This window comes from Doryrhamphus excisus, chromosome 19 (assembly GCF_030265055.1).
Source record: "Doryrhamphus excisus isolate RoL2022-K1 chromosome 19, RoL_Dexc_1.0, whole genome shotgun sequence".
NCBI classification, from domain to species: domain Eukaryota; kingdom Metazoa; phylum Chordata; class Actinopteri; order Syngnathiformes; family Syngnathidae; genus Doryrhamphus; species Doryrhamphus excisus.
Genome location: NC_080484.1, coordinates 10,099,605 through 10,127,052, shown reverse-complemented (window position 1 = coordinate 10,127,052; position 27,448 = coordinate 10,099,605). Strand labels below are relative to the sequence as shown.

General features: G+C 39.4%; 3 protein-coding genes across 5 annotated transcripts; 2 read left to right on the top strand and 1 right to left on the bottom strand.

The window, feature by feature from the left end:
• The first annotated feature begins 5,841 nt into the window (after positions 1–5,841).
• Positions 5,842–8,395, top strand: fam110c (family with sequence similarity 110 member C). Its single transcript, XM_058057112.1, has one exon. The coding sequence runs from the start codon at positions 6,053–6,055 to the stop codon at positions 7,046–7,048; it is 996 nt and encodes a 331-aa protein (XP_057913095.1). The 5' UTR covers positions 5,842–6,052; the 3' UTR covers positions 7,049–8,395.
• Positions 8,396–8,547: 152 nt separating this feature from the next.
• Positions 8,548–16,140, top strand: fbxo25 (F-box protein 25). Of its 3 annotated transcripts, none has more exons than XM_058057110.1 (11): positions 8,548–9,200; positions 9,542–9,697; positions 11,609–11,712; positions 11,880–11,929; positions 12,010–12,102; positions 12,185–12,278; positions 12,845–13,029; positions 13,106–13,288; positions 13,454–13,600; positions 13,814–13,840; positions 14,049–16,140. In XM_058057110.1, the coding sequence occupies exons 2-11, from the start codon at positions 9,570–9,572 to the stop codon at positions 14,136–14,138; spliced, it is 1,101 nt and encodes a 366-aa protein (XP_057913093.1). In that variant the 5' UTR covers positions 8,548–9,200; positions 9,542–9,569; the 3' UTR covers positions 14,139–16,140. The 3 variants fall into 3 exon arrangements, with proteins under 3 accessions (XP_057913093.1, XP_057913092.1, XP_057913094.1); XM_058057109.1 differs by having other exon boundaries at positions 9,526–9,697; XM_058057111.1 differs by lacking the exon at positions 13,814–13,840 and having other exon boundaries at positions 9,526–9,697.
• Positions 8,715–27,447, bottom strand: si:ch211-225h24.2 (uncharacterized protein LOC564539 homolog). Its single transcript, XM_058057113.1, has 6 exons — positions 26,687–27,447; positions 22,292–22,348; positions 19,518–19,630; positions 17,203–19,295; positions 12,475–12,591; positions 8,715–9,662 (listed from the first exon to the last, which is right to left on the bottom strand). Exons 1-4 carry the CDS (start codon positions 26,771–26,773, stop codon positions 18,851–18,853), a joined length of 702 nt encoding a protein of 233 aa, XP_057913096.1. The 5' UTR covers positions 26,774–27,447; the 3' UTR covers positions 8,715–9,662; positions 12,475–12,591; positions 17,203–18,850.
• Between the last annotated feature and the right edge of the window lies 1 nt (position 27,448).

The window sequence follows — 27,448 nt, the reverse complement described above, 5'->3', positions numbered from 1 at the left end:
CACCACTTGGTGTGCTTATAGTGCATAGTGGTAGGGTGAGGAAGCAGAGTCGGAGCCAAGAGTATAGCCTGTAAACTAGGACTGGGAATTATCTTGATAATTGCTACTTTGCTGACTCAACATCAAGAAAAATCTAAACTACAAGCTCACTCGCTTGATCCAGCTGCCATTTAGAGTGACAGATATATATCTTTGCTAATGTATCCTACCCAATTGCAGTGGCTAAATTGCACTGTAGCGGCCATTCATTCATTTTCTACCGCTTATCCTCATGAGGGTCGTGGGGGATGCTAGAGCCTATCCCAGCTGTCTGCGGGTGAGAGGCAGGGTACACCCGGGACTGGTCGCCAACCAATCACAGGGCACATATAGACAAACAACCATTCACACTCACATTCATACGTACCTATGGACAATTTGGAGTCGCCAATTAACCTAGCATGTTTTCGGAATGTGGGAGGAAACCGGAGTCTCCGGAGAAAACCCACGTATGCCCGGGAAGAACATGCAATGTTGCAATGAGATGGCCGAGGGTGGAATCGAACCCTGGTCCTCCTAGCTGTGAGGTCTGCGCGCTAACCACTCAACCGCCATGCTGTGTAGAGGCCATATTAATGTTATTTTTGGGTTTTTTTGTTGCCATTTTCAACATAGCATACTTCAATCCGACAGTGCGCTCTTGATGCACATCTGGAGGTAAGCGCAACGATAAACGAAATCTCCAGGGCAATACGATAAGAGCAAATTGGACACAGTTTTAAATACATGAGTGGTCAGGGTCAACTCTAAACTGTTTTCATTGACTCTGGCGTGGAATCTGCTGGCAACAAATTGAGAGAGAAACCTTTCAGCTGTATTGTGCGTGCAGAACAAAGAAAATACAAATACTCACCATGAAATGTCAAGGATGTGTAAACAGCTGTCCACTTTCTTTCGTTAATGGTTTACATTGCTCTGTGTAGTTTGCTTGTTCGTTTTTTTATCTCCATAAGGTTTGGGATGCATTAATTATAATCAATTAAGATGCTGTGACAGTCAAACTCATATACTAAGGTGGATGTCATGTCATGCATTGAGTGAGATTCTCTTGGGAATTACATGCTATCTGCTCCAGGGTTTTGTTAAATATATATTTAGATTCCAGTGTCAAACTGTTACAAGAGTTTGAGAGATTAAAATTTGATTTCGCATTCAGAAAAAAATGTCTCACGGACACTATGCCTGAAACAATACGACAGGAATAAATCACACAATAGGCTGCACGGTATTCGAGTGGTTAGCGCGCAGGCCACACAGCTAGGAGACCGGGATTCGATTCCCCGCTCGGGCATCTCTGTGTGGAGTTTGCATGTTCTCCCCGTGCATGCGTGGGTTTTCTCCGGGTACTCCGGTTTCCTCCCACATTCCAAAAACATGAATAAATCACACAATTAATGAAAATGAACCAGTGTCAATTTATTGCCATGTGCATGCGTGTTTGTTTCCCTTGTCTGTACCATCCAAACAGGCAGAACGAGAGTTCACCCTGTGCATTTTCAGCACCCTGGCGCGTTTGTTTCATAGATCGTAAGTTGGGATGTCGATAATTATCGGTACAGATAATTATCAAAGTGATTTTTTTCCTGATCATGAAAACCGACATCACATGAGATATGTCACGTTACACATATATCGGAAATTGAGAGTTGGTTGAGAGTCGGTTTTCATCAAAAAAGCCAATATCAGACATCCCTAATTGTAAGTCATACAATTTCTGTCGAGGCGGGGCCACTGGCATACACACAGAGTGCAGAAGAGTGTCACGAAATATAAATTCAATCAGTAGATTGCAATATATTGCCATATTTTGAAAATATTTTTTCATTGTCGTTTGGCAAAAGTAAACCTTGCCTTGTCTCGTGACACCCCGCGAGATCTCAAAAAGGTCAACTACAATTATTTTTAAAATGTAAAAATGACAAAACAAATGATTCTAGGCCCTGTTTTTTTTAAATGTTACAAATCCAAACAACTTTGAGGGCATTCAAACTTTCCACTGTTTGCTGTTGTGCAAGTTTCATAACCATTTGATTGCTTTGGCCATTTGACGCTCAAACAGTCCCAAGCTTTGCAGATCTGTTGATATTATCTTTATCTAATCATGACATTCCGAAGTCCCTTTTCCACCTTATTAGATTCATAGTGCAAATGTTTATCCTGTGGAAATTATCCCACGGATCAGTGGGTCACAATTCCTTTTTTTTTTTTTTTTCAAGAGAGTTAAACATGTATTCTCTCATGTATGTATGTGCTTGACGTCTGACATGATTTACAGCTGGAACACTGCAGCTGCTTGTTAGGAAGATATCTACATGTTCAAATCAAAAGCAGGTTCAGGTTTTTGCGGACTGGATCCAAAGGAATTATTGATTCCAGTATATTGCAGAATCTTGGCTGTGGAATGAGGTTGAATTTCTCTTTTGGACAGTAGTACATAAATTACCTCAATTTCGGATGTTGGAGAGACGGATGCTGGGCAAAATAAATGTATTCCAACATTAGAATTCTATAAAGCAGATGGTGTTTGGCAAGAATCAATAGAACTTACTGTATTATGTATACAGCATATATTAATTTATATTAGTTGATGTTCCCCATAGGATAAAAGTATTAGATTTGCCCTGACAAAACACATCAGCAGGAGACGTCTTTTCAACAAAGTTGTTTTTTAGCTTACTGTAAGACGAGCTAGGGATAAATAGATATTTACTAATTGAGTGCCAGAGACCTATTAGTGCTGCATTCATAATGTCTAATTAGAGCCATCACACTTGACGCAATAACAGCAAGCAAAAGATGCCTGCGGAAATTAGATGCTTTCATTTGTGAGCCTTTTATTTAAATTGACTCTACCGGTTTCATTCACGTCTCAGGGATGGAAATTAATTATTGTGAATGACTCAGTAAAAAACAAAATCATTTAGACGATGCCATGTCACGTCAAATTGGAGAATATATTTGTCAAGTTGGGAATTCAACGCAGGAGGAAAGGCCCAGGGGAATTGTGACTAATCGCCTCTATGTGTTTGTGTTTATCGCGCTCCCCTCCGGACTCTGATCCCTTCTGTCTCCTTCTTCAAATAAGTGGAAACAGATCTGACCACTTACCAGACAATGTACTACGTGCTCTCAAAGGCCGCCACTGTCCTGGGATTCAGCGGCATCAGAGGGTGTGTGATGCAGGGCTTGTTTGAAACATGCATCTGCCAATTTAAGATAAAGTTCTCACTTTCTTCTTGTGAGCTGCAAGCAAAAAAAAAGATAAGGGAAGGGAAAGTGGAAAGGTCATGGAAAGCCAAGAGTGCTTTATATAACAGCACAATAACAACAGCTTCATTTGTCAAGTCACGGTTAATATATCACTCTTCTCCTGTAGGGAACACATTTATAGCAACACACACAACCATGAGTCTTATTTATTGTATGTCTACTATATTGGATAATACGACTAAAAGTGACTATAGGGGTGTTATTTCCTGTCTAGAGGGCTCGAATAATGTTCCATCCATCCATCTATTTTCTATGCCGCTTATCCTCACTTGGGTCACAGGGTATGCTGGAGCCTGTCCCAGCTGACTTTGGGCAAGAGGCGGGGTACACCCTGGATTGGTTGCCAGCCAATCACAAGGGACATATAGACAAACAATCATTTACACTCACATTCATACCTATGGACGATTTCATTCATTCATTCATTTTCTACCGCTTTTCCTCACGAGGGTCACGGGGGTGGTGCTGGAGCCTATCCCAGCTGTCTTCGGGCGAGAGGCGAGGTACACCCTGTAGTTTGTAGTTTTCTGCCTACTCGTCCCAGCATTAAGATGAATAAACATTGATGTTATGTGCAACAACCTTCCATTCGTTAAGTGCATCTAAATTTGCACTTATTCTGAGAGCCATTCTTACATAATATACATACATAATATTCACATTCATATAATATTCACATTGCAGTATGATAGGAACTAAGGTAGCCAAATATCTGCAAATTTATGTCCAGAATACAAATCTTATACAAACATAATCATTGAGAAAAATTATTAATCACGCTGACGCACTGTAGTAGACCTGGACTTGAACATCAGACACTTCATCTCAAAACAGTCATGATTAGAAGGATGTCAACGTGAAGAGAAAGTACAAATAAACAATCTTGAATCCCCAAGTGGACAATTTGTGCTTTACACAAACGGGCCAAAGAATAAAGCAAAGGCCTGAATAAAAAAGCACAAATGTTAGAAAACAGATGTGGAATGATAATTGAGTCCAAAAACAATGCAACATGCGAGGCAACTTAAAGGAGGAGAAAGATCACACCTTCTTCTGTTATGTTTGGAAAAAGATTTAGTTTAAGGAAAGCAGTGAACATTAATTTTAAGTTACATCCTAAAGCCACAGGCAGCCAGGTCTAGTGCTGCCCTCTGCCTTTTGAAAAGATCATTTATGGTGTACTATCAAGGCACAGGGCGTTCCACTCGACATAATAAGATCATAATATAGTGCTATATTATGCCCCAAATTAGACTATTTTCACAAGATAATATAGCATATATTCATTGCTGTATGAATACAAGCGAATGTTTGCAACATTGCACCTAAGAAACATGGCAAACGTCCTAAGGACGTTACATTTTGCCACACGCTTGTCATACATATACAAGTAATAATATTTCCCCATAGTTTAAAAACAGTTCAGAGGTTAAAGATTAATATTTCCTTAACATTAATTTTTTAAAAAAGCTTTTTTTTTAAAGCCAAATCCTCTCATTAATCTGACACTGTTGACAAAATAACAATACATAAAAATCACTGTTGCCAATCACTGTCTCTTCTCAGGGCCTAATAATAATAATAATAATAATAATAATAATAATAATAATAATAATAATAATAATAATAATAATAGATAGGCTATTCAATAAATTATGTAAATATACTAACCTATACATATTATTTAAATATAAAAATTATGATACATACAGTATATATAATATGTAAAATAAAATTTCAATATAAAACATGTATACATCATTAAATATGTTAAAAATATTACCAAAAATATAAAATATATGATTTATTTCCAGAGTTCAATTACACCCTCGGCCATCTCTGTGTGGAGTTTTCTCCGGGTACTCCGGTTTCCTCCCACATTCCAAAAACATGCTAGGTTAATTGGCGACTCCAAATTGTCCATAGGTATGAATGTGAGTGTGAATGGTTGTTTGTCTATATGTGCCCTGTGATTGGCTGGCGACCAATCCAGGTGTACCACGCCTCTCGCCCGAAGATAGCTGGGATAGGCTCCGGCACCCCCCCCGCGGACCTTGTGAGGATAAGCAGTAGAAAATGAATGAATGAATTATGTATTTCAGGCTGAAGTATATATAAAAAGATTGCTTTGTTCAGTAGAAAAAAATATGAATATATTATATATTTGTAGCAGTTTTTGGAACATTTTTGGCAATTGACAAATGAGTGAGGATATTGAAAGAACTTCTATGAGTCTTAAATGTCTCATTACTTAGAAAAAGCCTAAGACCAGAGATTTACAATGGTATGTGGCCATTGGCATCACCATCCGTTAGTAGGTGTGTTTTTTTTCTTACTTAAATCCCACTTTGTATTATTCATTTCATGCATCAATGTATTATCCAACTATAGACATTGTGCAAAAGGAGAGAACATAAATATTGATTTCTTTAGTCAGGACATACATGTCCTCAGGCAAAGCCCCTCCAGAGAGAGAGTAGGTAATAAGTGTCAGTGTCAGATGTCACTGCTCTTACTTGTGATCCTATCAGGTGTACTTTGAACAGGTCCGTGTTTGGTTGAAACCAACCATGCGCAGGATGGGTGGGGTTTAGAGGTGTGTGTTTGAGCAGAAAAAAGAGAATTCGCCATTTGGGAAACATGCTCAGGCAAAGGATCGGATCGAATGGAATCCTTCGCTTGCAAAGTGTTCGTGACCTGTCATATGAGGAATAAGCTGCTTTGAGGGAAGAGCCTTACCACTATGGAAACACCTAGTGATACCTCAAAAATCCTGGAGAAGGGTCCGGAGTACCTTCGAAAGCAAATGGAATTGGAGAGTGAGGTGAAAGGACCCATGAGTGCTGTGGAAAGACTTGCTGCCAGCAAACCCAAATATGTGAAGAGCCAACAGGTGGTCAACTCGACTCAAGAATCGGTCATCAGCCTCGGATCTGCATCCATCAGCAGCACGGGGTCCTCTGATCGGACATCCAACCGTTACCACGAGTCTCCAGAACATAGCTCTTTGGCCGGAAATGTACGTCGCTCCAGCTCCAAAAAGCGACCCGACTCCCTTTTACTTTACAGACAGAAATGTGAACTATTGAGAAGTGTTGGACATGACCGCAAACATCACATAACGCGTAAGCTTCTTCTTAACACTGCAAATAAAAGCATTCCCTTACCTGAAACAGCCGAAAAGGAATGCGAGAGTGAAGACGGTGTGGAAAAAGTCAACCCACAAGAGGAATATGGCTCAACTGCAACCACCCAAACCTTTGAGAGGAGGAATAATGTAGTACAAAGCGCTACCAAAGGCATGGATCGGGGGCAAAAGGGAACTTTGGGTGGTCTGAGCACATCTGCGAACCTCCTGAAGGTTCAGATCAGGAGGAACAAAGGAGTCGGTCGATCTCGCTCGGACATCAGCTCCAGGTATTCCAAGAATTTTGCAGACTTTGATGCCTTTTTCAAGTACTGCGGCCTGGACGGGGAGGTCATCGAATCTCTGGGCAAGGAGAACTTTTCGGCACGCTCGGACGAAATCGCGACAAAGCTACGAAGCGTCAGCATCTCCGCTTCGGACGACGGTTTCTCCAGGAATAGCGACGACAGCGACGGGCTGCAGGAGGACGTCTTACACAAAAAGATACGGCAGGGGACGTCGGTGGTCGAGCGGAATGCACGGATTATCAAATGGCTGTACAGCTGCAAAAATGCTAAAGAAAGCGGGAAAAAGTTAAGAGACCTTGACTAAAACCTATATGTGAGGTGGTCGACCCTTGGGAGGGAACAAAAAATTTATTTTTCAAAGAGTTAAGTTTAAAGGCAAAATAAACAACAGTAAGAGAGCAAACTAAATTTGGGGAGTGGTAGAGGCCCACAACCTTAAACTCTCTGAAAACCCTCTGTCCAAGAAAATACAGATTGTTGACCTCACTTTGCATTTGTCATTGCCTCTGCTGCGCACACGTGTGCAAACAATGTGATTGGGGGTTGTTTTGTTTATGCGGTAACTACAAAACCAATTTCTGTGAAGTGTTACGTAATGGTGGTACATGTCAACATTTCAGCTTGACTTAAACAAAGACAAAATTTCTGTCAAACTGCTAAGCTAACGCCAGATATGTTTAAAGGCTAAATCGGTTTTTAGTTCCAACATTGAGAGAGTAAACACTCCGTGGTGAGCAGAAAACTCCATAAAATATGCTCAAGAAATTCAGATTTCGGGCAGTCAGAGTCAGGGAGTGTCCCAACCATATACTCCCCTTCCTTGAAACTGTGTGGGCGGGTGGAACAAGTGGAAGGAAGGAATCATACAATTTTGGTGCAACTCTAAGAAAAAGACCAGTGTTTGACCATGGACCACTCCTGAATCAATAATGGTGCAGTCAAGTCATCTTACGTCATTTTCTAAGAAGCAGGAAAAAATGTTTTTGCAAAGTGCTGTATGTGTTCGTACATGTGTGCGTCCCTGTGCAATGTGTGTACTAATGTCCCCTTCCGCCTTCAATGAAGAATCCAAAATTTCATCAGACTCTGCAGCAATGACTGAGTATTTGTCTCATATGGGACTGGCAGTAGACAGTAAACACATATTAACAAGATGCTGTTGTTCGCTACACAAAGAAGCTATACTTTGTACCTTTACATTTACAGTACATCCAAGGTAACTTAATCACACTTCCTCGTCAGTCTGTCTGAATTGTCTCATTGTCATTTTTTTTTTTTTTTTGCAGCGGTGAAAGGTTGTAACCGCCGAGGTGAAACTGGTCTCTCCTACACGCATGCTTGCTAATAACAATTATACTGTATATGTATGTATACTGTAGACGCTCCTTTTAGAATTCTGACTGACATCCAGACAAGTCATGTCTTGCTCTAGCGTGAGCACAAATTTTCCACCCCCAAAGTATTTCTACCGTTGACTCCTTGCTCTGTCAAAGTTCATTTATTTTGCATAAAATCCATTATATTTCAGCAAGAACAAGTCTGAAAAAGCATTCACTGTTCAAATAGATTTATAAGTTGGTGAGTTTTGTCATGTTTGGGTGTAAATAATGTCTGAAATGAAAAATGCAAAGTGGAAAAAAGATGACACAAAGACTGTGTCAGTGTTTTGTCTCTTATAGCACTTTCTACTATTTTTTTTACTATTACTTTTTACTATACTTTTACTGCACTATTTAGTAGCAATAGGACTGCAATACTAGGGAATATGTGAATGCTTCAAGGAAAACTGCACTTTGTTTGGAATTTTGCCCATCATCCACAATCCTTGTGTGAGGCATTCTAAAGATATCAAAACATATATAGATATTTAGAACACATAGAAAAAGTGAAAGACAAAAAGATGGCTTCCACCATGTCTTAAGCATTCACACAGTGATAAACAATAATAATCCAATGTATAGCTATGGTACTGCAAGGTATCAGAAGTACATACCTCATGCAGACGTATACATTTATTTTTTCTAAAGTAACAAAGCGTTTAAGCATGTGGGAGCTATCTGTATACATGTTGTACTAAATCAACACGTTTAACAGTACATACATATGTTTATGTATCATTAAATGTTAATGCTATTTGTCCCTTCCCCCACTTAAAAAAATCAAAACACTCGTACATGTGCAACGTCCTCTGTCACGTGCAGGAGAAAGCCCCAACAAAACAGAGAGGATTAGAAAAAGACAGTGATTGACAGCGCCCTAAGCCAATCCGCAGCGTTACGCTGCGTAGCAACAAGATATATTTCCATGATTCGTCCAGTCAGAGAGAAAGTGGGCGTAGCTGAGCTGAGAGCCCGTACTGTGTTTACTTCCGTCAATATTTCGAGGGGACGGTGGAAAAGAAGAGCAAGGAACAAACACGGAAGACGTACATAAAGGAGTTGTCATTGCCTGTTGAGGTTAGTTTAGCTTATTTTTATATAAATAGTCGTTATTAGATGTGTTGTATTCATCTATTAGCGTTACAATTTTACGGATTACAATTGTAGAAACGTAATGCTGTGTGTAAACTGTTGTTGTTATCAATGCGTTACTAACAATTTTGTCTATAAATACTATTCATTTTTTTCTGTAGTGGATCCAAAACCTGTACATTATAAATCTAATACTCCTTTGTCTGTATATTACCATGAAAATGTATCGATAATTGAATGTGATGAACGCCAGGCCTTAAGTGTAATTCAAAATGGATAATTTAATTAAGCATCATGTCAAATCTTGCAGGTGCTCTGCATTGCAGGGACCCCCACCCCCAATTACCACAAAAAATGCCTTTCTTGGGCAAGGACTGGAGGTCCCCGGGGTGCACCTGGACCAAGACAGAACATGGCTGGAAGAGGATGGTCTTCTATGGACACGAACTGGAAGACAGCAACAGAGAGTTAGATTTAAAGCAGTAAGAGCAAGTCATTTTCATTGTCTTGTCACAGCTTGTTTGTTTTGTCCTTTACTTTGTTTACTTTTTACAGGAACTGCATGATTAAGTCTCACAATATAATAGCATCACATGTACTGACATATACACAAAATAGTTCTGAATGAAACATTGTAATTGTATGATTTGTGTTCCATCATTGCATCTTCCTCAATCAGTCGAGCTTTGTTGAGACATGCAGAAGTAATGAAATACTGCTGCGAATGAAAGATTTCCTTTTATGGGTTGTATGATCGTATGAACCGAAGCAGGATAGGAAATTGATGCATACTTCATATTCATGACAGCAAGCATGACCATTTTTGGAGCAGCTTCCAGTAATTAGTCATTATTGACTAATGCCTAAAGCTTGCAATGCTTATCGGTCCATTGTGGACATGGTGTCACATTGTTCTTTGCATTGCGTAAGTACTAAAAGTGGGAATCTCAATGCTACCCGGTGACATTTCACTTGGGTGACAATGTTGCAATTTTCTGTTGATTGTTGTGAACACACAACGGCACTTATAGCATTCCTCACTCACTGAAAGACCCGAGTCACGGCATGGGACAATTACTGGTGACATCATCGCTACCAGATTGGCCCCTCGCCAAGTGGCAGCTTGACTCTGGCAATGTGACCTCATTAAGTGGAGGTGCAGACTGGCACATTATGCCATGTGCTGAAAGACTATGTTGTTTCATTGTACACATTGTAGTATTTTACATATACTCTCTCATTGATTTATTATGAGCAATCAAGGCCAAGATCTAGCAAGATTCATAATAGAAAAGCTATCGCGTGAGAAAAGGTCAGCCAAAAGTCTATCAGACTGTGAGCTATGGCATCACTACTGTGAATGATAATTCACGTAATATGCAGCAGAAGCTGTAGCAATTCTACATTTGATCAAAGTTACTTAAGATTTGTCAGATGAAAACATTCGCTGCATATGACTTTTATGTGATAGTAGTCTAATATGGACCTACTTCCTGGTCGGGCACTCTAAGCATCATGGGAACTGTATTTCTCTTAGCGTAAACATAAAACTAATTTACTGCAATCTATATATATTTTTTTTTAACACAATTCATTGATTGTTCTCGTCGTGGCAAATTAAGGAAACATAATGAAATGCCCATCTCTAATATAATTGCAAGAGAAACACACTCTCTTTAACAATCAACAATTTGTTATGTGAAATATCACGTTTGCACGGGTCTGAAAACGAGTAGGAAGAAGCAGAGTTTACTTAATCCTACCCATTCCACAAATGAAAAAAAAAATCACATTGCAGATTCACAAGTACGAACAAGTGTAAAACATTACCACTATAAATCATGAAATCACTAAAACAGCTAGCTTGCCGTGGAGATGCCGTTCTGTAATCTTCTTAGACCTAATAAATCCCATAATACATGTCATTTTAATGCAATGATTTCTATCTGTACTGTTTCAGAGCACAGCCAGTATTGCTGCACATAAAATTAAAAAGTCTACATGGTTCTGGATGTAGTTAATCTCGCCACTTATCCTCCCTTCTTTTTCGGCTACTGCTCCTTGACGTATTCTTTTGTCTCCAAGGAGGTTGTCGTTTCCGTATGCAACATGTGTGAAATGCTTGGCTGCAGCCCTCCTCTCACATAATTCGGCGAGACAAATCACTGCACTCGCATGTCTTCCTGTTTGACCTCGTAAATTGACGCAGACAAGGGGATTACAGTTAAGCTTGCTCATCTCGAGGCGTAGCCTGTTTGTGCACTTGTTGACCACTTCATTAGGCACACCTGCATAATAAGATGCAATACCTAAAGCCAATCCTAATAACCCTAAAGGTACCCCAATACATGCTGACTGACACAGTTAGTCAATGTACTAAATTTTCCTCTCAGGTTCCCTTGTGACAACGATGACCATCTGTTTGTTCAAGATATTTGTGAACTTGCCACCCCAAAAAGGAGAAAGAACTTCTACAACAACAACACAAAATCTCAGTGTGAGTTTTTGCAGTGCACCGTCATCATTTGAGACATTTTATTCAAATATAAAATAGTGATTCATTTTCCTATAAACAATATTTTTTCCTAGGGTTCCTCTTATATTCAGGTTGGTCATTATTCCTGGGATAGTAGGGTAATTTGTGTCTGTTTTATCCTTCTGCAGTTTCTTTCAGGGATAAATGGATCTACGTGCAGAAAGGCAGCACAAAAGAAGTGAGTATGAGGTCTGTTATGAAATTGCATGTCGTATTTGTTACCGTGAGATTAAAACACTGTCATGTTATGATGCACAGCGCCACGGGTACTGCACTCTAGGCGAAGCACTGAACCGCCTGGACTTTTCCAGCGCCATCCACGACTTGAGACGATTCAACTATGTGGCAAAAGTGGGCAGCCACGATCTCATCATCACGTGTAATCGGCCATTTTCTGTCTTAAATCTTTCTCGCTATTCTTTGCACTGTATAGCTTTTCCAGCTAATAGCCAGATCCCAGCTGACATCGTTGAGCGGAGCCGCCCAGAAAAACTACTTCAACATTCTAGAGAAGATTGTACGAAAAGGTATGACTTATCATTTGGATATTATTTCCCTTTCAGTGCCAAAAACGGCCTTCCATACTGTATATTACATAGGTTTTGCCCAAATGTTGCATACTTGTAGCATTTATTTATTACCAAGCTGCACACAAGGGAATATTTACAAGGTTTTTTTTGCTTCTCTTGCCAAGATGGCCTTTAGATTTTGTGCTATACATACTGTTTTGGCAGCTTGGTGGAGGACGTCTCCCTCGCAGTCGTTTTGGGCATCTCTGTGTGGAGGTTGCATGTTCTCCCTGTGCTTGTGTGGCTTTTTTCTGGGTGTTCCAGCTTGCACCTACATCCCAAAAACATGCAGTGGTTGTCTTTTAATATGCACCCTGTGATTGGCTGGCAAGCAGTCCAGGCTGTAGCTGGGATGGGCGACAGCTCACCCGAGAGCCTGCATTGTCTTGTAGGAGAAAGTGTTCCCAAATTTTGTTTAGTACTGTACCATGCATCTATTTATCTAGCTACCTAGCTATCTAATGTGATATCTTCATATAACGAACAGACCTATTTTGGATGCTTTCATTTTATGTGGAGTGTAGTTGCAGAGGACCACTATAATCCACGCCTTGTCAAGGAGCTCCTGCAGGATCTCAGCTCCACACTGCACAGTCTGACACTCCACGTGGGCAGGTGCGTGCTGGTGGGCAACGTCAACATCTGGCTGTGTCGTCTGGAGAACATTCTCAAGTGGCAGCAGCAGCTCAGCGACCTGCAGATCCCGAAGGTAGATGTTCGTCCGCATCGGTCGTTGTAAAAAAACTAATCAGACCTCCATGTTTGGATTTGGTTTGTCCCTGCAGCAAATATGCACTGGCATGTCATTCAGCGACCTGCCGCTGCACATGCAGGACAAAATCCTTTATAATCTGTCCGACGCCTGCGACATCATCAACCTGGGACAAGCCACGCCCACGCTGCACATCCTCAGTGAGAACAGGATGCTGTGGAAGAGGCTGTGCCACTTCCATTTCTCTGACAAACAGGTAAAAACACAAAAGACTCAGGCTGTGGTGTGACCGCTGACCACTAGATGGCAGCATTTCTCCAGTGTACTGCATATACTGTTCTTTGGCTCAAAACTGTGCCTCACAGTCTCCAGTTTAATTATTACACTGAGTTCCCGTTTTAATCTTTAAATGTATTTCTAGCCGTTCTCTAGGAATTTGGTCTTGACCAAGAGTGATAGCGTGGACTGGAAGCTGATGTACTTCACGCTTCAGAAGCATTACCCAGTGAAGGAGCAGTACGGGGACACTCTGCACTACTGCAAACATTGTAGCATCCTCTTTTGGAAGGTAAGCCAAAGGTTTGGATATTTGGTGCCGTGGACTTTTATTTGGGGTTTTTAACCACCAAAGGGACTCAGCCCTGGGGAATCAATGTTGTTTCCTCCCGTTGGTTTCCTCCGACACCCAAACCTACGATTCTCCCTGCCTTGTTCCCCATCTACCATTTAACTGTTCTGCTCTCTCTGCACCCTTCTCCTTGCTCCTCCCCGACTCCTTAAGGATCGCCACCTGGCATTGTTATTCAAGGTACACTCGTTCTCTGAGATGACCGCCTTTAGAACTGATCATCCGCTTAATGCGGTCACTAAATGCACCATCCCATTTAACTCATCATCTTCATTATGGTCACAGTCACTGGCGCACAATCAAACATCCTGCGTGCTGGGTTTTGATCAACTCAGTCAGAGAGGTGTTTATCCAACGTGTTTAACACTTAACACTGTCATATTTACAGGACTGCGGCCATCCGTGCACCGCCAACGATCCGGACAGCTGCCTCATGCCTGTCTCGCCGCAGCACTTTATCAACCTCTTCCAGTTCTAAGTTGGTTTTCAGCGGCATCCAACCTTGAGATCCGGATGTTGTTTACCGTAATACAAAGGGCTTCAATTGGGGGTACATGTTACAGTATACAGTACAGTACAGTCCGTATTCATTTACGCACAAGTCTTTCCACGGGTGACGGGAAAGAATAAATGAACTGCAAGTTAATGATTTTGAGAATTTTTAACATTAAATTTTACTCTCTTTTTTGCACAATTGTTGAGGTCAACCTTGAGTGGAAACTCAAACAGGTGCATCTCAATAAATTGGAATATTGTGCAAAAGTGATTTCCACACTTCGACTTATTAAGATCACATAAGACACCAATTAAAGGTTTTTGCTGCTCCTTTTAGTTTACGAAGTCAACGTTTTTGACCACCATCAAATTTTATAAGATATAAAATTAAATTAATTCTTTAATGAATTATCACTGCTTCTTGGTAGGCTATAGTTATGATAGTTATTAGTTAAAACATATTGAAATACAAGTGATGCAGTGTTGTGGTCACTACATGGCAGTAATGACAAAACATTGAGACATTAACCTTAACATTACCGTAACACTGCCAGGTCATGAAGTCAGCCAAGCCAAGTCCGACATGATAGAGTGAAAAAAATTCTCCTCTCATTCTAATTCATTGAGATGCATCTGCATGTGTGTGTGTGTATGTGTCTATATACAGTCGTCCATCATTTATAGCAGTTAACTGGTTCCAGACCAGACCGCTATATGGTATTCTGTGTTAATAAATTGAGTGCTCAAGTAGTTAGAGTGTAGAAACCTGTTTATGACTTTCTAAATACAATTATTAACATTATTGGAGCCCTGTAGACCTGAAATAACATCCCTATAGGGGTGCTCTATATGCTCTAACCATATATTATTTACAATTGCGACTAACGCTGCAGGGACTCGAGACTGCCGCTAGTTAGTGAGCAAACAAGCTTACAAGCTAATCAGTTAGCTTTCAATGTATTTCTTCTAAACTTTAAAAGCCAAAAACTTACCACTTCCACACAGGATGGGAGGAGAACTTTTTTTTCCACTCACTCATGTTGGACAGGCCATGGCTAACTTCATGCAGTGTTACGGTCATGTAATGTAAGGTCACATGTCAATGTTTAGTGCCAGTACTGCCGCCTAGTGACCAGAATACTACACATTACTTGTATTTCAACATGTTTTGACTAATAATAGATCATAGTCTACTGCAAAAAAGCCATCATTTATTAATTAATGAATTCCTGGGAGGGAGCGATAATCGAACCACGATATTGCAGGGATGACTCTATATAGAGTACACACACACATGCATATCTACTGTATGTATAGCGTTTGTGTGTGTGTGTGTGTATATAAAAAGTGCAAAGTGACTTTTAGCTTGTCAATGGGGGTAAACATGATGAGTAATGTAAAAATAAGTTGCAGATTATATATGTATATGTATCTATTGAGCGGCTGGTTTAATTAATCAATATTTTCAATGGGATGCAAATGTTCTGAATTCCTCTTTCCATGCCAATGTTGTATTGGAAGCATAGTGTGGATGTGCAGTAGCTCAACTTCCCATTGTTGAATCAATGGCGCCTATGCCGGTTATAGTCAAGTAGTGCACTCCATTTTGCCTCGGTTCCTCCATGAGACGAATCAATTTTTAGTCTAATGTTTATGTCTTGGAGTTTGAATAACCGTTTTGTCATTGTGATGTCTTTTTTTCCTGCAATAACCGAATGCATGTCTCTGTTTACATCCTTTATGTCGTCTTTTGATGTTCCAGGTACTTCTACTCGTAAAGAAAATAATTTCCATTAACACTTTTTACAGACTACTTCTAAATACAGTACACAAATGGAAATGGAAAGTATTGTTTATGACTGTAGGGAAAGTTTTGTATCCAACTTTTGTAATATTCCTTTCTGTTCCAAATCTGTTCATGGTACTCTTATGGCTTTTATGGGACAGGGAGTAGCGTAATAATCATTAAATATTTACAATATATATATACGGTCTCATTTCTCATTTTTGAAGACTCAAGCTAATGACCTGTGGAATAGCATATACTGTAAATAACATTTTACTGCAAAGTGATATATGTTTTGATTTATTTACGTCAGTGATTTTTACCATATGAAGCCATCTTAAATGTGCTCTTTAAGTATGACGTAGCTCACATACATTCTGAGCCATGGAGCATATTAACTATTAAACTAATGAAAATAGATTACACTACCATTTTAATAATAATGCATTTCATTTTTGCAATCTCATTTATGTCAGGCATCTGAAATCACAGAATCACTTCAATCATTGTCATCACAAAATAAATCTGATGAAAACTATTGTCTGTGAAAATGATCCCAAATCATATGAAAATATAAATTATAATAACATGTACTGTACAGACTGGACTTGTAACTGAACCCAGGAAAATGCAACAAAACAGAGCACATACAAGCATATTCAAAGGTCAAATTGTATTTTGAGTACTGTAAATGTGTACATGTTGGTAGGTCTGCGTTGAAACGAAAGCCTCTGTTTATATATTATATATGATATTTCATTTAAAACATAGTAATTATTTCATTACATTTTGATTATCACATGGATGAAAATGAAGGTGTACCTCTTTCAGATACAGGCTTATCAGTGTATACCATTAAAGGGGAACTGCACTTTTGGGGGAATTTTGCCCATCATTGCCAAACATGATTTGAAATATGCACAAATATTTATTCCCCTATTCTGTGCATTCTAGCACGAGAAACCAAGTTAGTATGTGCAAGCTTACAATGGACGTCATGGGAAATATGTATTTTGACGCTAAAGCCCCTATAAGAAAACTTTTTTTAAAATGCCAACAATGTTCCATTAACCTCTATATTAACCAAGCTACAACGTTATTGTTATTGTAGCAGCTAACATGAAAAACTATTTTATCTGGCGGACTAACACGACACCTTGCTAGCCGTCCATGTCAGCGTCACTCACAGAAGGAAAAGTGGATACCTGGCTCTAAATTTCGCGACGAAAACTCAACAAGAGTTGCCGTCAGCGGTTTTTACCTGAGGACTGGAGTACACGTCTTGGACTTCAACGCGCAGCCAAGGAGAGGACGAACCCCAGGAGAGTGGACATTCCAAATGTTGTCGCTGTATCTATGCTGCTGATAATGACGAAAGTAGCATAAGCTAAATGATAGATGTGAAATCAATGCGCCGAGGAAAGAAGTTTCGGTAATGTTTTAAATAATCAAAATACGGCAAGATACTGTAAGTATTAGATGTTATCATCAATACGCTTGTTCTTGAACGATCACAGCATGTATATCAAACGATAAAATACTTATATTAACTCGTTTTCTGGCTTTGTAATGCACAGAAAAGGCAAATAAATGTGTTCATGTATCACATACGGATTGTGAATGATGGGCAAAATTCCTCCCAAAGTGTGCAGTTCCCCTTTAAGGAATGTAACAATTCGCTCCGCCTCCAATTGTGTTTGTAGTATTAGTAGCAGTAAGAAATAATAATATAGAAAGTACATTTGCATGTACTTCCGCGTAGTTTCTAAGCGTACAGTTCCAGTAGGATTCTTTAAAAAATTACTATTTTTGTAGTAATGCCACAGGCAACCTGTTTACGATCTTATACATTTTTTACCATTATTACAACCCTCTAGACATGAAACATCACCTTTATATTTGTATTACTTCATATGGAATCAGAGGAAATAAGCCATTTAAGACACAAATAAAATTGTTGCAGTAAATTTGTTGAGGATATGTGGAGGAGAGGAGGTGCCCGCAATAATAGCCTGTTATTATTATGATTTTGATGTTGTGAGATCATTTAAACCTGCAGTAAATAATCAATCAAGCAATAATAATCAAGTTTGAACGATTACAGACACCTAGTGACCATTGTAGAATACTACATGCACAATTTGAATGTCTTCTTTATGCCATGTATTTACATTATCAATCATTTTGCCATTTTTGTGCTTGAAAATGAAAAAAAAATACTTCTAAAATCTAAAAAAAATTCAAACCACAATGTGGCGAAGGATGTTCACTGAAAATAACACAACACACTAAAACGCCATCACCCCAAGTGACTCCACCTCACAGCGAGCGTGTCCAAAGAGTCAATATTCAGTGTGAGCACCATTGTTGTCTGGTACTGCCTTAATCCTCTTAGGCACTGGACTGCCATGTGGCCCGGTAGCACTCATGCAGCACTACTGACTACCACCAGCAAGGTGCCACTTTAGACAATAATGGCTTTCTTGTACGTAGTCAATCAGACGGCAATACAAGCTGTACACTGACTACTCTTAAGTACAGCTTTCTGGACAAAATACAGTATACTTTGATGAAATAGTTCCTGAAAGGTGAGGGTTGTATGCACTTTTGTGAGATAATGTACTGCATATCTACTGTACAATGCCTGGCTCTCTCTGCAGTTGTGTCAATAAAAACCCTCAAACATTAGGTGAGGAAATATGGTGTTTCTTCATATCAGCACAAAGAGTTAGAAAGACTCCTGTAGCAGTATTATGATGTGGTAACATGGAAAAGTACAGTATACTGTGTAGAAGCTGAACTTTTTATGACTTGACACGTCACTGTTGTGTAAGGCCTTTATTTACCATGTCAAGCTAGCTACCCTGCTTTACCGCAAGTCCTGCAAGGAATGGAAAGCCACTATTGGACTATTTCAATCCTTCCCATGCACTCTCCGACACCATCCCTCTGCTCATCCTGCTGATCCCGGCCAGCTTCACCTTGGCCCTTGCCGTCCACCTGACAGCGCATGTGGGATCCTTGGAGTCCGACAGGTTGGCGTAGCGGGAGGAGTCCTCCTCCAGGCCAGCCCACGTGGCCAGTTCCAATGGTAGGTCTAAAGAGTCAGGAACAGGCACGGTCAAATCACCATTTGGGGTTTTGTCCTCTTCCGCCTCCTCTTTTGGGGCTGCGTCTGTCTCGCTGGAGTTGCGGTGTGGCTGAGGTGTCTCCCAGCCGTCTATCTTCTCCAGTTTTTTGACGGGAGAGATTTGCCTCATCGTCATGGTGACGCTCTCCCAAAAACAGTGACCTTTGTCCGGCTTTTCCTTCTTGTCCTTCTCCTTTTCGTCGTCTTTGATTTTCTTGTGAGATCTTCAAGGAAAGACAAAGGGTACATAAATAGGACATTTGCATAAGAAACACAGCGCTAGTAATGTTGATAACTACAAATGCATGGTTGTAGGCGACCACATTGTATCCCACTGGGCATCTTCAAACTGTATGTGTACCATTTTTTTTTTCATTCAAAAGGGAGATTCCATTTTTGGCCCATTTTGTGTGCAGGTGCAAAACAGAAATATACAAAATGTTCACCCTCTTCGGTCTGCTAGCTTCACTCCGGTCAACAAAAAGTGTTCGTCGTCTTTCGAGGACATCTTCTTCTCCTTCTTCTCTTTCTTGGACATGATCTTCTTCACCTTGGCCTCCTGGAAGGGTGCACAAGACATTCATAATTTATGTATTTTGATGCCAATCCTAATTTCCATCGCTTTGTGGTTACATTTAAGATATGAAAACATTATTGAAAGAACAGCGTAATATTTTGGGCATAATTATGTTTGAATCTAATGACAAATTACCAAACCAGACTTTTTCCCCCCAAAATTAGGACTTTATTTTGTTTTTGCTATGTTCATGGCTAAATATTGTATATAAACATTTAGCACTACCATGCTTGGTGTTAGCATGTTAGCATTGTTAGCATGCTAACATTAGCATACTAGCATTTTTTGCTATTTTCATGGATAAACACATACAGGGTCAGGCAAAATGATCTGACACATTTGTAGGTTAAATGAAAGGCAAATAAAGTCAAGAAACAAAAAAGTGTTTTTATTTTCGAAAAGTACATATAATGCCATTTTTTTCATATAATGCCATTGTTTTTCGTTTCTTTTTCAGTTGCTGCCATGAATTGGATTGGTGAGCATGGCGCTTTCATTGTGGAAACGTTTATCAAAACAAACTAATCTGTAACTGCAACACAACAAGCATTCCGTTTGCACTTCGATCTTGGTGGACATGATCCCGTACCAGCTCCAAACACCATCTTGTTATGGGTTACCAACTTCAGAGCTACTGGATCTGCATTGAAACCAAAATCAACCGGTCGACCTCGCATCGCCAGAACTGATTTAATTTTTAAAACATAATGCAACAGAATGGCATTATATGTACGTTTCGAAAATAAAAACATTTTTTTGTTTCTTTACTTTATTTGCCTTTTATTTAACCTACAGATCACACCTACAGATGTGTCAGATCATTTTGCCTGACCCTGTATGTAGACTTAGCACATATTTCAGAAAATTAAGTTAGGGGGGAAAAGTTCCAATATCACTGGAATAAAGTCATAATATATATTTTTTAAAAAGGACATTTATTTAAGAAGAAAAAAGACAGAAATGAGGACTTCATTTTGTTTGCTTTGTTTCTAAGTTTTCTTGTTAAGATATACTTTTAGAATAAAAAACACAACAACAACCATGGGCACTTTTGACAGCCCTGCTCTGGCTAGCTAGGACAGGTATGGATAGAACACTGCATCTCAAAAATATTAAAGATGACGTTCTTGCACTGGCTCAAGCTTCCCTGGACTTGCATCTGTACTGAGTCAGGATTGTTGAACAAACTGTTGGCTTCCTCTCTGCCCACGCCTGGAAAGACTTACAAATGTCGGCCGTCAAGGGCACACCACCGTGTACTCCTCCTCCCATCCGTGCCTCTCCTTTGCCTCTATCCAAACATTCTCAGTATTCATAACATCATTTGATAAATGTGCGTTTTTGGCCCTGGGATCCTTGCTCAAATTACTCCTGGGAGCTCAGTGGATAAGCGGATGGGAGTGCAGATATTTATTGGACTGAATCACAACTTCTAAACAAGTCCCAGAAAAGCTGAGATTAGATAAACTAAGATTAGATAATATTGTCCATAGGTATGAATGTGAGTGTGAATGGTTGTTTGTCTATATGTGCCCTGTGATTGGCTGGCGACCAGTCCAGGGTGTACCCCGCCTCTCGCCCGAAGACAGCTGGGATAGGCTCCAGCACCCCCGTGACCCTCATGAGGAAAAGTGGTAGAAAATGAATGAATGAATAAATAGATAAACTTAGATTAGATAATATTGTCCATAGGTATGAATGTGAGTGTGAATGGTTGTTTGTCTATATGTGCCTTATGATTGGCTGGCGACCAGTCCAGGGTGTACCCTACCTCTCACCCAAAGACTGCTGGGATAGGCTCCAGCATACCCGCACCTCTAGTGAGAATAAGCGGCACAGAACATGGACCAACATTCTGTTGAAACTCGGAACTCTCCTCTACTCCAGAATTAGCGGCAAATCAAAAAACATTGGCATTAAAACAGCTGTGTGGCTGTAGGTAACCTCCTGCCATAACTCATGCAGTGTAATGTTTTTCACCTCACATAAATGACCGTAACAACATCCCTTCACTGACAACTCCAAAGAAAGCTCTTTTAAAGTGTGGCAAACAACAGCTACAGTATATTAGCTTGTTTTTGCGTGCGTGATCATAACTGCGATGACTGATAACGTAGCCGAGTATGTCCACTTCCAGGAGTCCTTGTGTAAGACAAAATGTTAAGCCTTGTTTTTCTTCCAGGGTTATTGTTCCCTTCCCAATGGCTCCTTAAAGAATGTTGTATTTCCTTCCCTTCTCCGGCACAAAGTCTAAACAGGACAGCTGGTGAAATATGTCGTGTGAACAAAGTCACCTGCGAAACTTCAACAGAGGTTTGTGTGTGCGCGGCACACTCACTATCTACACTTTGTGTTGAAACCCACATCATAACAGTATTGTTTACAGCAAATACAACGCTGACAGAGATCATCTTGCTGATTGTTTCGGAAATATACCGCACCAAACTTTCCACAACTAGAGTAAGAAAGGTATTAGACTGAAGGCCACCATGAATGGATGTTTTTTCAGTCATGACCACGTTGTATGCAGACGAGTGTATAAAAAGATCAATTCCGACAGGGAAGAGTGTAAGTTGAGTAGAAATTACGAGGCCAGAGGGTCTGCGTTACGTCCCGGCTTGTGTGAAGCTGTGCGTTGTTTACCTTGGATACTGCTGTGACAGCTTCCTCCTCCTCTTCCTCTCCTTGTATGTCTTTGTCCTGAAACACACACACACACACACACACACACACACATGTACCAGTTAACACAAATAGAACAAACACACACCAGGGATGTGAGGAGTGTGCCTTTCCTGTATCAGAAAGGGCGATGGAGGGCCGTGGAGTCCATGGCATGGGTTGGTTCCATTGTGTTTGACTTGACAGAAATATGTATGGTCTTATGATTCATGTTATTGACTTCACTATAAGAGGTCACAAAAAAGATTAAGTACTGTTTTTGCATCTACTGTTAAGTGTGGTTAACTTATTTTTACACTTGTAGGGTAGTTATAAGGGAACTGCACTTTTTTGGAATCCTTATGCAATATCTGATCAACCTTCATGTGCAATATTAAGGGCTCTATATGCAATTATTATTTCCATAATGCCTCATATTAACTCACTAGCAAGATCTCAGTGTATAGACTGGTCATATATCTCAAAACTGTTGATTTTGTTAATACTTGGGTTGTTTATATTGTTTATTTTTCTATATTGTGTATTTTGTACTGCTTAACTGATTCTGTACTCTTGCTGCTGTGCAATGCAAATTTCCCCACTGAGGGACAAATAAAGGCATATCTTATCTTATCTCTTATCTTAAACATGAACACATATTTCTTTCCTTTCTGTGTGCATTAGAACACAAGAAAACAAATTAATTTCAGCTAGCTTACAATGCTGTCATTGGGATACACCTATTTAGCACTCTTAAAAAAAAGCCTCTAACAACGTTGCATGGTTTGATATACATGCATTAACACTGATGATAACATGTAATAGTTGCAGTATCTTGCCATATTTTGATGATTTAAAACACTAATGAAACTTCTTTCATAAGCGCATAAGCGTATTTGAGAAGTCACCAAAAACATACTTATTTTTACAGTTGTATGATAGTCAGCAAAGCCTTCTCTACATTTACAACTCAAATTCTAATATTTGTTTCACGTAAGCTTCTGTGTGTTGCCATGTCATTGTAATCGGCCCCGGGGGGCCTTCAGAATCAGGAGTACTGGCCTATGTCACACACTATTAGAAATAGGACTGTTTCTGTAATCGTTCATATATATATATATAGTATCTGATGTTGTTATGTTTAGTTGTTAGAGTTGCAGCAAAAGCCCATTTTGTTGTGTTATGGGTGTAATGGCAATTTTTCTGCTGCAATGAACTGCAGAAGGGTTTGTCTCAAAATTTGTCACAAAAGCTCTTTAAAAGTATATTTTAGAAGCTTTGTTGGAATGTAAGCTAGTAAGACGAGCAGAATATAAAAATAAACAACATATTTAAACCAGGAGATGACTTCTTCCTTTGGAATATTTGAGTGGCATCACAAGATTTGTCACAAAAGCTCTTTAAAAGTATATTTTAGAAGCTTTTGTTGGAATATACAATGGTAAGAAAAGCAGAATATAAAAATAATCTCTGTACTTAACCAACAAAACAGCATACTGGTTTGGAATATTTGTGTGACAGCATGTAATTTGTAATGAAAGCTCTTTAAAAGTATATTTTAGAAACTTTTGTTGGAATGTAAGCTAGTAAGAAGAGCAGAATATAAAAATAATCTACATATTACTTTTTTACGAGATTACTTTTTGGTTTGGAATATTTGTGTGGCATCACAACATTTGTCACAAAAGCTCTTTAAAGGTATATTTTAGAAGCTTTTGTTGGAATATACAATTGTAAGAAAAGCAGAATTTCAAAGTAATCTCTGGATTTAACCAACAAAACAGCATACTGCGGATTTAACCTTGCAAAATGAGACAGATTGAGAGGTTTGTTATGGCTTTATAATGATAGTTTGACATTGGAAGTATTTGTATTTTCTATGGGAAACTATGTTTGGAAATCCCCACAAATTTGAGGACAAACTTATTTGATCTTAGAGGTCTATACATAAATAAACATGACAATCATCTCCGAGGGTTTGTCTTTGTGCATTTAATCATGCAAGATGATACAGACAACGTACATGAACACTAAACTTAACCTTAATCTCATTCTAAAATTGTGTTTTCCAGCTTTATTGTAGTAGTGTGGACCATCACTGCTTTCACTGACATTTAATCCGTCATGATACGACCCCCAACTCCATGGATTGACTTTATTGCTAGGTCTCCTCGCGGAGGTCTCCTCCCTGGTGTCTTTTCCCGGGAATTTGGGAGTCCTGCTCTGATCCCACATCAGCCAAATAAACCCGGGCGCCCTTTGCTTGTAGGCAGAATTGCAGTTCCCAGGGAGGGACTCAACAAGGGGGGGGGCAATAAAGCACGGCTGGGGTCACACTTTAAAATCACAACATATTAAAAATACTAGGAGATGGTGCCAGTTGGTATGAATGCTCAACATACTTTGATATTCATCTAACAGTACTTTATAACAAAAAGTAACAGAAGTAGTGTAAATGTTACGTGTGTTATCATGATTGACCTAATGACCCCCCGCGACATCTCGACGCAGACCAGCTGCTGACTGACTTGTGCTGATGCGGAGCCTTTCAGACCTCATGCTGATCCTCGCCTGATTGCCTTTGACTCCAAATGGTGCTGATTCACTCAAATGGCTCACTTATCTCAAAACAAGACATGTAGTAACCCATTAAGTTTTGGTGAAAATCAGGATGCATGGACCAGGAAGCAGCTTGCTAATGAACATCAACAAGTTTGATACATCTTCACCTTTGTAAGAATCGTTTGCTTTTTTTAAATGTTGGGGTCGCAGCAGAACCTTCTTCCCCACTCTTGAATCCAAAATGGTACGGCCCTGTTCAGCACAAGCCAGGAAGTAGCTAACTATTATACTGTACAGTTGTCCCTTGCCATTTTGTGCTTTGAATTCCATGGCTTTGCTCAAGGTTTTTAAATGATGGCCTAATTTAAATATTTTTAAGCATAAATTGAACAAAAATACACATGTAAGACATTCAGAAGGCGCATTCAAAGATATATATAATATAGCATATATAGCATTTTACACTGGACACTAGGTGTCAGTAATGTTACATTAATGAGAGAGTAGCCACCGCAGAAAATACGATGTCCAGAAAAAAAACAAGGAACTCAACCAATGCTAATGTATTATTTATGAATAATATGTTTTATTTTCTGTTGTTATGTATACTATATTGGCTAATACAATGTAAAGAGGACTATAGGGGTGTTATTTCATGTCTAGAGGGCTCTAATAATCTTAAAAACTGTATTTAGAAGGTTCTAAACAGGTTTTCTGTGCTCTCACTACAAAAATATTCAATATAATATTCAATATATAAAGACAGACAAACAAGAAAAAATGGTAGGGTCTTGTCAACCCACATCATCTTCTGTCAACCAGGAAGTAACCTGCTGTATGGACGAACAAATACAAAACTGTACTTGACGAACTTTCCATTTCGACAAATGTATTTTCTTTTATTACGGTTTGAGTCATGATGGAACTTTTCCTCCACCCTACAATTCAAAATGGTACAGTCTTGTCATCTCACATCATCCTACACCACCCTCTACAAAGCAAAAAGTGACTGCTAGTTACATATGGACGAACAAACAACATTATGAACTTTTCACTTTTATTAGGCCGAGGAAAATGGATGGATGGGAATATATTTTATTTTATTTCAGTTTGATAGAGTCATGACGGTACCCTTGCCCCCACCCTAGAATTCAAAATGGTACTCTCTTGTCATCTACATCATCCTCTATGAACCAGGAAGTTGCCTGCTAGCTAACATATCGACAAACAAACAACACTAAAATAGTGCTTTACAAACTTTTCATCTTTATTAGGAAAATATATTTCCTTTTATTACTGTTTATACCAAATAGTACAGTTTTCTCATCTGACATCATCTCCCAGAAACCAGGAAGTCACAAAAAAAATGGCAGTCAAGTTTTCTTATGGCCTCTAACATAAACCAGGAAGTGGCTTGCTAACTAACATTTACTTTCATTTGGAGACTGCATATTCTCTTTCTGATCATTTCAGTTGTGACTCCTTTCCCCCCACCCAAGAACCCCAAATGGTACACTCTAGTCATCTTATGGCCTCCTAAATGAACCAGGAAGTAGTCTGCTAGCTCACATCCAATTAGGTTGCTGTGACTCGTCCTCATATTATGGTATTCATGGATTGCTATGGTATGCTGCTATATATGTCTTTGTATTTGATGCAGAAAATAGTTGTATTTTTTTAGTTTTACTAGTAAAATGTGGGAAAAATGTGAATAAAACAACTTTTTGTGCCTCAAGGAAAAATAAGACACCACTAAACGTACTATTTTGTAGAGTAGACACTGTAAAACTGTATTGTGTGCACAGTATGGTTTACCTTGTAGGAGTGACGGTAGTGCCAGGACATGTCGTCTTCTTCTGCGGCGTAATCCACCAGCACTTGACTCTTGCTTCTCCTAAACATAGCTCCACGTAATCCGTTGTCTCCACAAATATATCCCCCCCAAAAAGCACACAAAAAATGGTCCCGTTTTTGTTGTCCGGGTCGGAGCACCAAAGATCGTTAAAAAAAGTGAGCTCCAGCTGTTTAAATAAAAACTTTATTACTGTTGTTCATTTACAAAAAATGTGATTTTTTTTGCATGAAACGTCGAGCTTCTGTTGCCGTTTGGCGTGTGTGTTTAGTTGGTGCGTTTTTACGCAGGCTCGACCACCTGGGCTGACTCCTCCTCCTCCCCCCTGAACGCCCCCGAGCCTGCCTCCAGTTGCCGTGGGAGATGCAGGAAGGAGGTCATACCTCTCATCTTTGCCTCATGTTAGCATACTAACACTTATTGCTGAATACTAACACTTCAGGACAACCTTGCTTGAAAATGAAAACCTGGAAAAAATTCACTTCTTAAAAAACGTATTCAATTCCTAAGCTGTAATTCCACATGGTCAATTTGTCAAAGATCCTAAATTAAAGACAAAATTCTACACATAAATCACATGCTTACTATTTCAAATGATTTAAAACAAAGCAATGCTTTTAAATGTACTGTAAATGTACAATACCAAATTAAATGTTTGGAGGTGCAGTACAGTACTCAATGCTATAAACTTTTAACTGGCAGTGTGCATCTCAATAAATTTGAAA